At 37.1% G+C, this 12,569-nt stretch overlaps 2 protein-coding genes across 2 annotated transcripts in view; one reads left to right on the top strand and one right to left on the bottom strand.

The window, feature by feature from the left end:
* Positions 1–2,374, bottom strand: part of LOC121513231 (coxsackievirus and adenovirus receptor homolog) — a 16,729-nt gene extending 14,355 nt beyond the window's left edge. Inside the window, exon 1 of the mRNA XM_041792831.1 lies at positions 2,273–2,374. Coding sequence (XP_041648765.1) covers positions 2,273–2,324 — 52 coding nt within the window. The 5' untranslated portion in view covers positions 2,325–2,374. The remainder of the gene's footprint in view (positions 1–2,272) is intronic.
* Positions 2,375–5,877: 3,503 nt separating this feature from the next.
* Positions 5,878–11,898, top strand: LOC121514212 (methyltransferase-like protein 27). The gene is made up of 5 exons (XM_041794313.1): positions 5,878–5,988; positions 6,883–7,011; positions 7,093–7,228; positions 11,254–11,346; positions 11,669–11,898. The coding sequence occupies exons 1-5, from the start codon at positions 5,878–5,880 to the stop codon at positions 11,896–11,898; spliced, it is 699 nt and encodes a 232-aa protein (XP_041650247.1).
* Positions 11,899–12,569: the final 671 nt, after the last annotated feature.

The following is a 12,569-nucleotide window of genomic DNA, read 5'->3' as shown; positions in this document are numbered from 1 at the left end:
TAGTCATCCTAACATTTTGCAACAGGTCCAGCCTGTACTCTGAGATTGATTGACACAAGTACTGACGAATCGGGGCGAGCTTTGGCATGCAGTCCTTAGGTTTTGTTTTCTATTGCTTTAAACAGCTGCTGCCTCGGTTACAGCACTGATTGGGATAAACACAGAAAGAGGACATACTGGGGTTGTGTAGTTTTTGTTGGGACTCAAATCCTGAAAACGGGACTGTCCCAAGGTAAATCGGAACGCCTATAACAACAGGAACATGAAGTGAGTGTGCTGACTTTGCAAAGTGTCTCTGTCAACCTTTTGGGGCTTATCGGGCTCTGCAGTGACTGGTATTACAGTGGCCTCACAGAGCTGTGTTTTTACTGATGATTTGCTTGTTTTCAGTCTACGATGACTCAGAGAACACTTCAGGAGGTCAGAGGTCATAGGAGCAGCTGTAAGAGTGTCAGCGCTAGTCGCTGCTAATGCCGAAGAGCTGTTAGTCATTGATCAATACTGCTGACAAATCCTTCACAGCAGAAGTCAGGAGCTGTTTTTTTTAAAGTGCTTTTATTGTGAAGGCCCTCATCAGGAAGTGTGTTGTCAGGATCAGCTCAGCAAGAGAGAAATTAACCCTCAGGCATCTCTTTCATTTACTAGCTTTAAAGCCCTTAAGGACAAAAATGTCCACTTCCAAAAAACTGCTATAAAAACTTAACATGTTGATATTTTTTCTGCTTTTTTGCATAAATCTCTTTAACAACTTCAGCTGTGCTCAAAACTACCAAACATTCAATCATTTTGAGGATTTTAACCCTTTAAATGCCAGTTTGATTACTTAAAGATCAAAAAGTGTGATCTGAATGGGAGTCAATGGGACGTGTCCTTAATGACTTGAAAGGATGATAAATCTTAAATCTGATGCTACACAAAAACTAAAAATGCATCAGAGTCAGTATCTGGGCTAATGTTTGACAAACCCAGGACTGATTAAAAACAAAAACACCCCCACCCCCCAACGTTAGTTATCTGGAAAATATTTACTGTTTTATGTGTTTTATTAGAAAAAATATGACCATCCTGTAATCAAAGTGGCATTTAAAGGGTTAAAATCCTGAAAATTATCCAGTTTTTGACTGTTTTAATCAGAACTGAAGTTCTGACCAATGAAAGCAGGAAAAATATGAACGTGTTCTATTTTTATTGTTATTTGTGGAAGTGGACGTTTTCGTCCTTAGTGACTCTAAAGGGTAGTAAATCTTAAATCTGATGCGACACAAAAACTAAAAATGCATCAGAGTCAATATGTTGTCTAATCATGGACATGTCCGAGCTGGATTTAGAAATAACACCCCAGACATCCAACATTTGGTTAAAGGAAGAGTTCACCTTTTTCACCTTTTTTTAATGATTAAACAGCATTGACTTAAAATCCTCACAGTCATTGAATGTTTGGTAGTTTTGAGCACAGCTGAAGTTGTTTAAGAGATTTATGCAAAAAAAAAAGCAGAAAAAAATATGAATCTGTGAAGTTTTTACAGCAGTTTTTTGGAAGTGGACATTTTTGTCCTTAAAGGCTTTAAAGCTAGTAAAGTTGTTTCACAATTTTCCCCTCACCTGTTAGAGAAACTGAACTTTGAATTCAAAAATCTGCCTAGAAATAAACTTTGTTAAAAAATGAGCCCATATGCACTAACACAGCCAGCATGGTGGGAGAGAGAGGAAAGATCAGACCACATGGACAGAAACGTCCCTGGTGATGGCTGAGGGTTCATCTGGGACTGTAGCTCTATAAAGACTCAGAGACCTGAGGATTCATCTGGGACTGTAGCTCTATAAAGACTCAGAGACCTGAGGATTCATCTGGGACTGTAGCTCCATAAAGACTCAGAGACCTGAGGATTCACCTGGGACTGTAGCTCCATAAAGACTCAGAGACCTGAGGATTCATCTGGGACTGTAGCTCCATAAAGACTCAGAGACCTGAGGATTCATCTGGGACTGTAGCTCTATAAAGACTCAGAGACCTGAGGATTCACCTGGGACTGTAGCTCTATAAAGACTCAGAGACCTGAGGATTCATCTGGGACTGTAGCTCCATAAAGACTCAGAGACCAGTGAAGGTGGTCTACAGAGGACGGGTTTAGAGGACTGTCAGAGTCCTGAGGAAACTGAAGCAGTCCTGTTTCTGTCATGACTATTTTTGTTTTTTCTGTCCTATCGCGGCTCAGACCACACTAGAGAAATGATGAAGACTAAGACCATGATGAAGAAGGTTTGCTCTTACCTGCCAGCATGAACATGAAGCCCCACAGCTGCTTTTTGGCCCTCTCTGCCATCCTTCCTTGCCGGCTGTTCCTGTGTTACAGAGCTAAATATAAAATCAGCGCCTCTCTAGAGTTAAAAATGAAGAAGGAAACAGACTTCTCTTCCTCTTTCTCTCTCCTGCAGAGATCTTCTCTTTCCTGTGACGACCAGTTTTACTTCATAGCTTCACTTTTTGAGCCGTTTCCTGAAACCAAAGTGTTGGAAACTCCTTTTATGATGATGGTGCTAACATAAGACCAGAGATCCGCCGCACTGCTTCAGACAAATGGACCATTTCTGCCTGATGTCATATTTACCATCATTCAGACGGATTAGTGGACTCCAGTCATCAGACGGATGTCAGTGAGTTTCACTGTCAGAAGGATCGTTTTATCTTTAAATTTAGACGTTAAACTGAATTTCTGATAAAGCACGTGTCTTCCCTCCTTGTTCAGTGTTTTCCAGTGACCGTCCCGTTAGCAGTCGTCCCGCCACAGTACTGTGATATCTGAGTCAGTGGGCGGAGCTGTAAGCCGTCACCATCAGGATTAAAACCTTTAACGATGATTGAATCTAGAATATTTGAAAGTTAAACTTATTGAATCAGATGTTTGGTGGGTTAAATACATTTTTATCATCCTCTAGGTCACTGATACTCAACGCGTGGCTCTTTAGTGTCTAAATCTAAAATATTATTCCCCAGAAAACCTTCAAAAAGGAAAATCTGACCTCAGAAATTAGTCACATTAATCAGTTTGTGTCCAACACAGTAGGCTTTAACTGTCAGCCTCTATTCTTGTCTGCATATTTCCATCACCCTTCTTTGCAATTTTTGCTACTTGAATTCCATTTTTACTGCTGTTAGCACATTTTTGACACTTTTATCTGGATTTTTGGAATTTTTTGCCCCTTTTCGCCCATTTAAGCTGCTTTATGCAATTAAATGCTGCTAATTTCCCATTTTGCCTATTTTTCCCACTTTTATTCTGATTTTTGCATTTTTTTGCCCCTTTTGACCACTTCTCGCCCATTTAAACTGCTTTTGCAATTAAATGCTGCTTGTTGTCGCCAATTTGAAGTTTCGTAGTGTTTTGTGATTTGCATGTAAACATTGCAGCTGTCCCTATGTCACTGCACGCACCTGGGCATAGGTGGAAATCACAGCCACACGCCAAGAAAAGGGAGTCACAGGTAAACGGGTGCAGGGAATCATGAATTAGGGGAAGCCACACAGTTTTTCAACCCTGGGTGGTTATGTTAGTGTTGGTCAGAGTCTTACCGTGTTTTCTTTTGTACTACACACTTCTGTAGGTGTTTTTAAGACAATGAATCGTTAATAAAGTGCTCATCTTAAAACACGGCGGATCTCCTCCTCTTTAACCACCATGAGTTGGAAATGACTTCAAGTTCCCTCCAGTGGCCTTCTTGGTCAGTAGATTGCCACTACACTGCTGTTTGCCCATTTCTACCACCTTTATTCTGATTTTTGCCATTTTTGTCACTTGTGGACCATTTTTGCCACTTTCTGTCCTGTTTTGCTACTTTTCACCCAGTGTTTGCTGTGTTAAGCCCATTTTTGCAACTTCTATTTTGTTACTTTTCTCCAGTTTTTGACACTTTTATTCTGCTTTTTGCAATTTTTTTGCCCATTTTTGTCAGTTCTAGCCCATTTAGGCTGTCTTTTGCAATTAAATGCCATTTTTTGTGCAAATGTTCACACCTTTTTTTTCTGACATTTGCCCATTTTGGTCTCTTTTCACTCATTTTTTGCAACATTTTTGCCACTTTTAACTCATTTTTTGCAACATTTTTGCCACTTTTAACTCATTATTTGGTCACTTCCCACCCACTTTTGCCACTTTTCACCTCTTAGATTGTGGCTCTTCCAAATGTATGTTTTTTTTAACAGTGTGGCTCTTTGGTTGGCAGTAACACTGTTATAGGTGTTCTGAGAGCTTTAACTGGGCCTGTTCTCAGGTGACAGGTATAAATCTGTCTGTTAGACTCTTTAATCTCCAGGATGTGGCGTCCTCCTTCAGTTGTGTCTTTCCTGATCTGTCTCTGTCAATATTGACTGTAGCTGCAGAACAAAGAGCAGACCGGCTTGCTTTTATCTATTCCTCTAGCACGTCTTAGCACTGATGGTTAGACTGTCCTGTTAACATTTGGGATGGGGGTCTTGGGTAGACCGGCCCCTCTTTTACAGGTCTCTGACTCCCTCTGAAAGTTGGGCTGGGTGATGTGGCCCCCAGTTTCTTGGTAGGACTAATAAAAACAAAAAAAACAAGCATTTACTGTTGTTATTCATAAAAAAGCTTTCCCCATAAAAACAAGTGAACTTCTCAACAAATAAAGCTGGGAACGCAGAAGACAGCTGTCTATTCTGGGATGGCCCCAGGCCTCCAGCCTGAGGGGAGGAGTGGAAGATCCAAGGTTCTCAGCTGTGGGCTGGGACCGGAACCCAGGTCTGAGGCATGTTAAAGTGGGTCACACCGATGGATGGATGGATGGATGGACAGATGGTTGGATGGACAGATGGTTGGATAAACAGATGGTTGGATGGACAGATGGTTGGATGAACATACGGTTGGATGGATAGATGTTTTGTTGACCAGATGGTTGGAAAGACAGATGGTTGGATGGACAGATGGTTGGATAAACAGATGGTTGGATGGACAGATGGTTGGATGAACATACGGTTGGATGGATAGATGTTTCGTTGACCAGATGGTTGGATGGACAGGTGGTTGGATGAACATACGGTTGGATGGATAGATGTTTCATTGACCAGATGGTTGGATAGACAGATGGTTGGATGGACGGATGGTTGGATGTTATGAGGCTCCTCTGGTCAGACTGCAGATCTCTCCACATTCCATTAGTTCCATCTGCAGCGTTTCACTCATGATTTATCTGTCAATGGAGTTCATGTGTTAAAGGAGTTCATCTGTTAATGGAGGTTATCTATGACAGGCCGGGGTGTTTTTGTTCTGCAGAGAGATGTCGCCGATGGTGACAGTGTGACTGACTAAGGGGGCGTGTCTTAAACTCTGTATAAACCTACACAGGTGTAGACTTTGGCTCAGAAGCAGGGAGTTGGCAGTGTAGTCCAACCTCTGTTCTCTCTCTTCTTCTTCACTCCTTGACTTTTACTGAGCAGCTACCCACAACTGAGAAAGACTACTAACTACTGAGAAAGACTACTAACTACTGAGAAAGACTACTAACTACTGAGGAAGACTACTAACTACTGAGAAAGACTACTAACTACTGAGGAAGACTACTAACTACTGAGAAAGACTACTAACTACTGAGAAAGACTACTAACTACTGAGAAAGACTACTAACTACTGAGAAAGACTACTAACTACTGAGAAAGACTACTAACTACTGAGAAAGACTAACTCCTGAGGAAGACTAACTACTGAGGAAGACTAACTACTGAGGAAGACTGCTGTTAAAACTCTCTTTTGGTCAGGACCAAAAGTGGGTCTCTCAAACCTTCTTAGACTGTGCTTGGAAACCTTGGGAATAAATCCTGGATGTGGTGGTAATGTCTGAGTCTTTCTTTCCCTGTAGTTGATCATGTCAGACTCCAGGGGAAGTGTGGACACCATCAAGGCCTTCCTTCGGTCCTCTCCGGATTCACAGCAGACTACAGAGTTCTACGACACATGCTGTGAGATGTACGATCAGGTCAGTGGACTAAACCAAGTTATAGTTCAGTGTTGGGACAAGAAAAAGGGGCTTCTGGGGCAGGGGGGTTGACCTTGACCTCCAAACTCTAGTTCATTCTTGAGAAAGAATGGACATAGATGAAGTCTGTCCATCTGTCGGGGCTGATGTCCGAGGAGCTCTTTGACAGATTTTCTTCAGACTTTGCTCAAACGTCCGCTCTGATTCAGAGTCTGGAGATCAGAAGCCAAGTTACTGTGATTGCATTGGCTCGATTATATTCTACATTAACAATGCATTAAGGTCAACCAGATACCAGGTCATCAGGAAAGGCTGGAATGTTTCAGCTTTGATGACATCATCTTTCTAAAGCCTTTTAAAAACTTTAAAGGATGACATCATCAAAGGCAAAGATGGAATGTTTTATAAGCTTTGATGACATCATCTTTCTAAAGTCTTTTAAAGACGGACGGATGGATAGATGGTTGGATGGACAGACGGTTGGATGTAATGACCCCCTCCTCTGGTCAGATTGCAGGTCTCTCCATGTTCCGTCAGTCCGCCCTTCTTTTAAAGACTTTAGGAAGATGATGTCATCAAAGCTTTTAAAACATTCCATCCTTGCCTTTGATGATGTCATCCTTTAAATTCTTTAAAAGGCTTCAGAAAGATGATGGATGGACCTCAGTGCTTTCACTGTCCAGTTATTGTACACCAGATACAGTATTTTGCTGTCAGGTTCAGTTCTAGTTGTTTTTTTCTACATTTTATTGACTTCGTGAAGGCATCACAAACCAAGAACCAGAATCTTGGACCATTAACCAGTACTAAACCATGGACCAGTATCAGCTCAGAGTACTGTCACATGATTAACTAAGCTCTCCATCCACTGATTAAACTGTTCTTAACCAACAGGATGCAGAGCTACTGAACTACAGGGGTCCTGATCTGGGGGTGGATTGTCTGCTTTCAAACTTCTCTGGGCGTCGTGAGGAGGTTCAGGTCTTGGACGTTGGCTGTGGATCTGGACTGGTGGCTAAGGCGGTGAGTTCTGGGTTCGTGCCGGTCCTGTTGTGTGGACTCTGGGACTGTTTGGTGTGACGTTCTCCTCCTCTCTGTGTCCAGATGAGTGAAGTGGGCTTCAGGAACTTTGTGGGAGTGGACGGCAGTAAAGGCATGCTGGAGCTAGCAGAGAAGACCGGACTCTACCAGCACCTCAGACTGGCCTTACTGGGAACAGAACCACTGCCTGCAGACACCGGTACACTCACAACAACATTGACTGTTTAAGGTTTTTCATTCCTGGAATGAACTGGATTACATGTTAGGAACCCTACAAGGACCATCAGCATTAATCCAGATTAATTAAGGTCCCTATTTAGTGTATTATAAAAAAAAAACAGATTAAGGTCCCTATTTAGTGTATTATAAAAAAAAACAGATTAAGGTCCCTATTTAGTGTATTATAAAAAAAAACAGATTAATTAAGGTCCCTATTTAGTGTATTATATAAAAAAAAAAACAGATTAATTAAGGTCCCTATTTAGTGTATTATATAAAAAAAAACAGATTAATTAAGGTCCCTATTTAGTGTATTATAAAAAAAAACAGATTAATTAAGGTCCCTATTTAGTGTATTATATAAAAAAAAAAAAAAGATTAATTAAGGTACCTATTTAGTGTATTATAAAAAAAAAAAATAAAAATTAAGTTCCCTAATTAGTGTATTATAAAAAAAAACAGATTAATTAAGGTCCCTATTTAGTGTATTATATAAAAAAAAAAACAGATTAATTAAGGTCCCTATTTAGTGTATTATATATAAAAAAAAAACAGATTAATTAAGGTCCCTATTTAGTGTATTATAAAAAAAAACAGATTAATTAAGGTCCCTATTTAGTGTATTATATAAAAAAAAAAAACAGATTAATTAAGGTCCCTATTTAGTGTATTATAAAAAAAACAGATTAATTAAGGTCCCTATTTAGTGTATTATATAAAAAAAAAAAAAAGATTAATTAAGGTCCCTATTTAGTGTATTATAAAAAAAACAGATTAATTAAGGTCCCTATTTAGTGTATTATAAAAAAAAACAGATTAATTAAGTTACCTATTTAGTTTATTATAAAAAAAAACAGATTAATTAAGGTCCCTATTTAGTGTATTATATAAAAAAAAAAACAGATTAATTAAGGTCCCTATTTAGTGTATTATAAAAAAAAACAGATTAATTAAGGTCCCTATTTAGTGTATTATAAAAAGAAACAGATTAATTAAGGTCCCTATTTAGTGTATTATATAAAAAAAAAAAACAGATTAATTAAGTGACCTAATTATTGTATTATATAAAAAAAAACATATTAATTAAGGTCCCTATTTTGTTTATTATATAAAAAATAAAGATTAATTAAGGTCCCTATTTAGTGTATTATAAAAAAAACAGATTAATTAAGGTCCCTATTTAGTGTATTATAAAAAAAAACAGATTAATTAAGGTCCCTATTTAGTGTATTATATAAAAAAAAAAACAGATTAATTAAGGTCCCTATTTAGTGTATTATATATAAAAAAAAAACAGATTAATTAAGGTCCCTATTTAGTGTATTATAAAAAAAAACAGATTAATTAAGGTCCCTATTTAGTGTATTATATAAAAAAAAAAAACAGATTAATTAAGGTCCCTATTTAGTGTATTATATAAAAAAAAACAGATTAATTAAGGTCCCTATTTAGTGTATTATATAAAAAAAACAGATTAATTAAGGTCCCTATTTAGTGTATTATATAAAAAAAAAAAACAGATTAATTAAGGTCCCTATTTAGTGTATTATATAAAAAAAAACAGATTAATTAAGGTCCCTATTTAGTGTATTATAAAAAAAAACAGATTAATTAAGGTCCCTATTTAGTGTATTATATAAAAAAAACAGATTAATTAAGGTCCCTATTTAGTGTATTATATAAAAAAAAACAGATTAATTAAGGTCCCTATTTAGTGTATTATATAAAAAAAAACAGATTAATTAAGGTCCCTATTTTTTGTTTTATTTTAAAAAACATATTAATTAAGGTCCCTATTTATTTTATTATATAAAAAAAAAAAAAAGATTAATTAAGGTCCCTATTTATTGTATTATATAAAAAAAAAAACAGATTAATTAAGGTCCCTATTTAGTGTATTATATAAAAAAAAAAAAACAGATTAATTAAGGTCCCTATTTAGTGTATTATAAAAAAAACAGATTAATTAAGGTCCCTATTTAGTGTATTATAAAAAAAACAGATTAATTAAGGTCCCTATTTAGTGTATTATAAAAAAAAACAGATTAATTAAGGTCCCTATTTAGTGTATTATATAAAAAAAAACAGATTAATTAAGGTCCCTATTTAGTGTATTATATAAAAAAAACAGATAAATTAAGGTCCCTATTTAGTGTATTATAAAAAAAAACAGATTAATTAAGGTCCTTATTTAGTGTATTATTAAAAAACAGATTAATTAAGGTCCCTATTTAGTGTATTATAAAAAAAAACAGATTAATTAAGGTCCTTATTTAGTGTATTATAAAAAAAAAAAACAGATTAATTAAGGTCCCTATTTAGTGTATTATAAAAAAAACAGATTAATTAAGGTCCCTATTTAGTGTATTATAAAAAAAACAGATTAATTAAGGTCCCTATTTAGTGTATTATAAAAAAAAACAGATTAATTAAGGTCCCTATTTAGTGTATTATAAAAAAAAACAGATTAATTAAGGTCCCTATTTAGTGTATTATAAAAAGAAACAGATTAATTAAGGTCCCTATTTAGTGTATTATATAAAAAAAAAAAACAGATTAATTAAGGTCCTTATTTAGTGTATTATAAAAAAAAAACAGATTAATTAAGGTCCCTATTTAGCGTATTATTAAAAAAAAAAAACAGACTAATTAAGGTCCCTATTTAGTGTATTATTTTAAAAAACAGATAAAGTAAGGTCCCTATTAATGTGTATTATAAAAATAACAGACTAATTAAGGTCCCTATTTAGTGTATTATTTAAAAAAAAAAAAACAGATTAATTAAGGTCCCTATTTAGTGTATTATTAAAAAAAACAGATTAATTAAGGTCCCTATTTAGTGTATTATAAAAAAAAACAGATTAATTAAGGTCCCTATTTAGTGTATTATAAAAACAAAAACAGATTAATTAAGGTCCCTATTTAGCGTATTATTAAAAAAAAAAACAGAGTAATTAAGGTCCCTATTTAATGTATTCGGTGATTAGTCCATGGTATGGTACTTACCTTGGTGATTAGTCTACAGTACGGTATTTACCTTGGTGATTAGTCTACAGTACGGTACTTACCTTGGTGATTAGTCTACAGTACGGTACTTACCTTGGTGATTAGTCTACAGTACGGTATTTACCTTGGTGATTAGTCTACGGTACGGTACTTACCTTGGTGATTAGTCTACAGTACGGTACTTACCTTGGTGATTAGTCTACGGTACGGTACTTACCTTGGTGATTAGTCTACAGTACGGTATTTACCTTGGTGATTAGTCTACGGTACGGTACTTACCTTGGTGATTAGTCTACAGTACGGTACTTACCTTGGTGATTAGTCTACGGTACGGTACTTACCTTGGTGATTAGTCTACAGTACGGTACTTACCTTGGTGATTAGTCTACGGTACGGTACTTACCTTGGTGATTAGTCTACAGTACGGTACTTACCTTGGTGATTAGTCTACAGTACGGTACTTACCTTGGTGATTAGTCTACAGTACGGTACTTACCTTGGTGATTAGTCTACAGTACGGTACTTACCTTGGTGATTAGTCTACGGTACGGTACTTACCTTGGTGATTAGTCTACGGTACGGTATTTACCTCGGTGATTAGTCTACGGTATGGTATTTATGGCTGTATTTTATCAAACTCAGAGTAACAGTTGTCTCCACACGTCAGATTTTAAAGTCACTGGAGCGTCCCAAATTCACAAACGTCACTCGTCTCTCCCTTGTTTCTCCCACCATCCACCATTTTCATGCAGTAGAATCAAGCAAGTGAGTGGAGCGCAATGCATGGTGGGTACTGAAGGGCCAATGGGAATTGTAGTTTCCACACCTTTTTACCCTGCTTCACTAAAAAAAATACTACACTTTCTGGCCCAAAGACGCACCGTTGGAAACCGTCACATGTTCAGTGTTTAGATGCTTCTGGTTCCGCGGTATTAGCGATAGCGTTACACCCCTATTTAAAACTCTTCTTCTTCTTCTTCTTCTTCTTCTTGTATTCAGACATGTTTGATGTGGTGATCCTGGTCGGTGCCCTGGCTCCAGGTTTTATTCCGGTCAGTGTTGTCAGAGAGCTCTGCCAGGCTGCAAGGCCAGGTGAGTAACCATCCACCTGTTGGTCTGAATCCTGAATGGTTATTTTGCAGATGACATCACAGTAGTGGAGAACTGCTGATGGGGGGCAAGCAGTGATATCTGCAAAGAGAAACAATCAAAAGGCCATGCTTCTTTACCATGACGCCGAGTGTTAGACCCTGGGAGGTCTGCAGGACCTATACATATATATATATATATATATATATATATATATATATATATTATGACAGCTGGTCTGGTGTGTGTTTTACAGGTGGTCTGGTGTGTGTTTTACAGGTAGTCTGGTGTGTGTTTTACAGGTGGTCTGGTGTGTGTTTTACAGGTGGTCTGGTGTGTTTGGTCCGAGGCAACCACAGAGGAGCAGACAGTGACAGATATCGGGTTGAGCTGCATTCAGAGTTGTGGCGGATGGAGGAGGCGGGGCTTTGGAGTCTGCTAGGAACCAATCACTGTGACAGATACATGATAGACACCCACCTCAGCCAGCAGGGGGAGCCGTTCATCAGTGGGATGGTTCATCTCTACAGGAAGTCCATGCATCCCTCCACATGACCAGGCCTTCAGTTCTAACCCATTTTTGCATATTAAACTTTTTTTTTCCCCTTTTTTCACCAATCTGGGCCACAGCTGTAGCTCTTTCTACCATTTGTTCTGCACATTTATACCAACTTCACCCATTTTGGGCACATTGTCCATTTCTGCCACTTCTTTGAATGTTGACTACATTTGCTACCCATGTCTACATCCTTTAACACACTTTTGCCACTTTAAATCCATTTAAACCAATTTTTCTGCCCACATATACAACGTTTGACAGATTTTTGCCTCTTTTGTCCAGCTGTAATGTGAAAAATTATCCCCCCAGAAAACCTTTAATAGGATCATTTGACCTCAGAAAGTATTCATTGCAGTCACAATAATCAGTTTGTTTCCCACACTTACACAGTAGGCTTTAATTATCAACCTCTGTTTTGTCTGTATATTTCCATTGCCCTTATTTCCTTTTTTTTTTTTTTTTTTTTGCTACTTTTATTCCAATTTTACTTAATTTTTAAAAGAACCACAAATCATCACAACAGAGCCACATGTTGAGTTTCACTGATCTAGAGAAAGATCAACTCTGAAGTCATGACTCTGAATTTGACTCCAAATAGACTGGAACCAGATTCTCTTTCTCAGACTAAGGTTTTAATCATTTTGATTCAGATGTTCTCAGGTAGATT

This window comes from Cheilinus undulatus, linkage group 8 (genome assembly GCF_018320785.1).
Source record: "Cheilinus undulatus linkage group 8, ASM1832078v1, whole genome shotgun sequence".
Classification (NCBI taxonomy): domain Eukaryota; kingdom Metazoa; phylum Chordata; class Actinopteri; order Labriformes; family Labridae; genus Cheilinus; species Cheilinus undulatus.
Note: the sequence above shows the minus strand (reverse complement) of the source record. Positions and strands in the feature narration are given on the sequence as shown.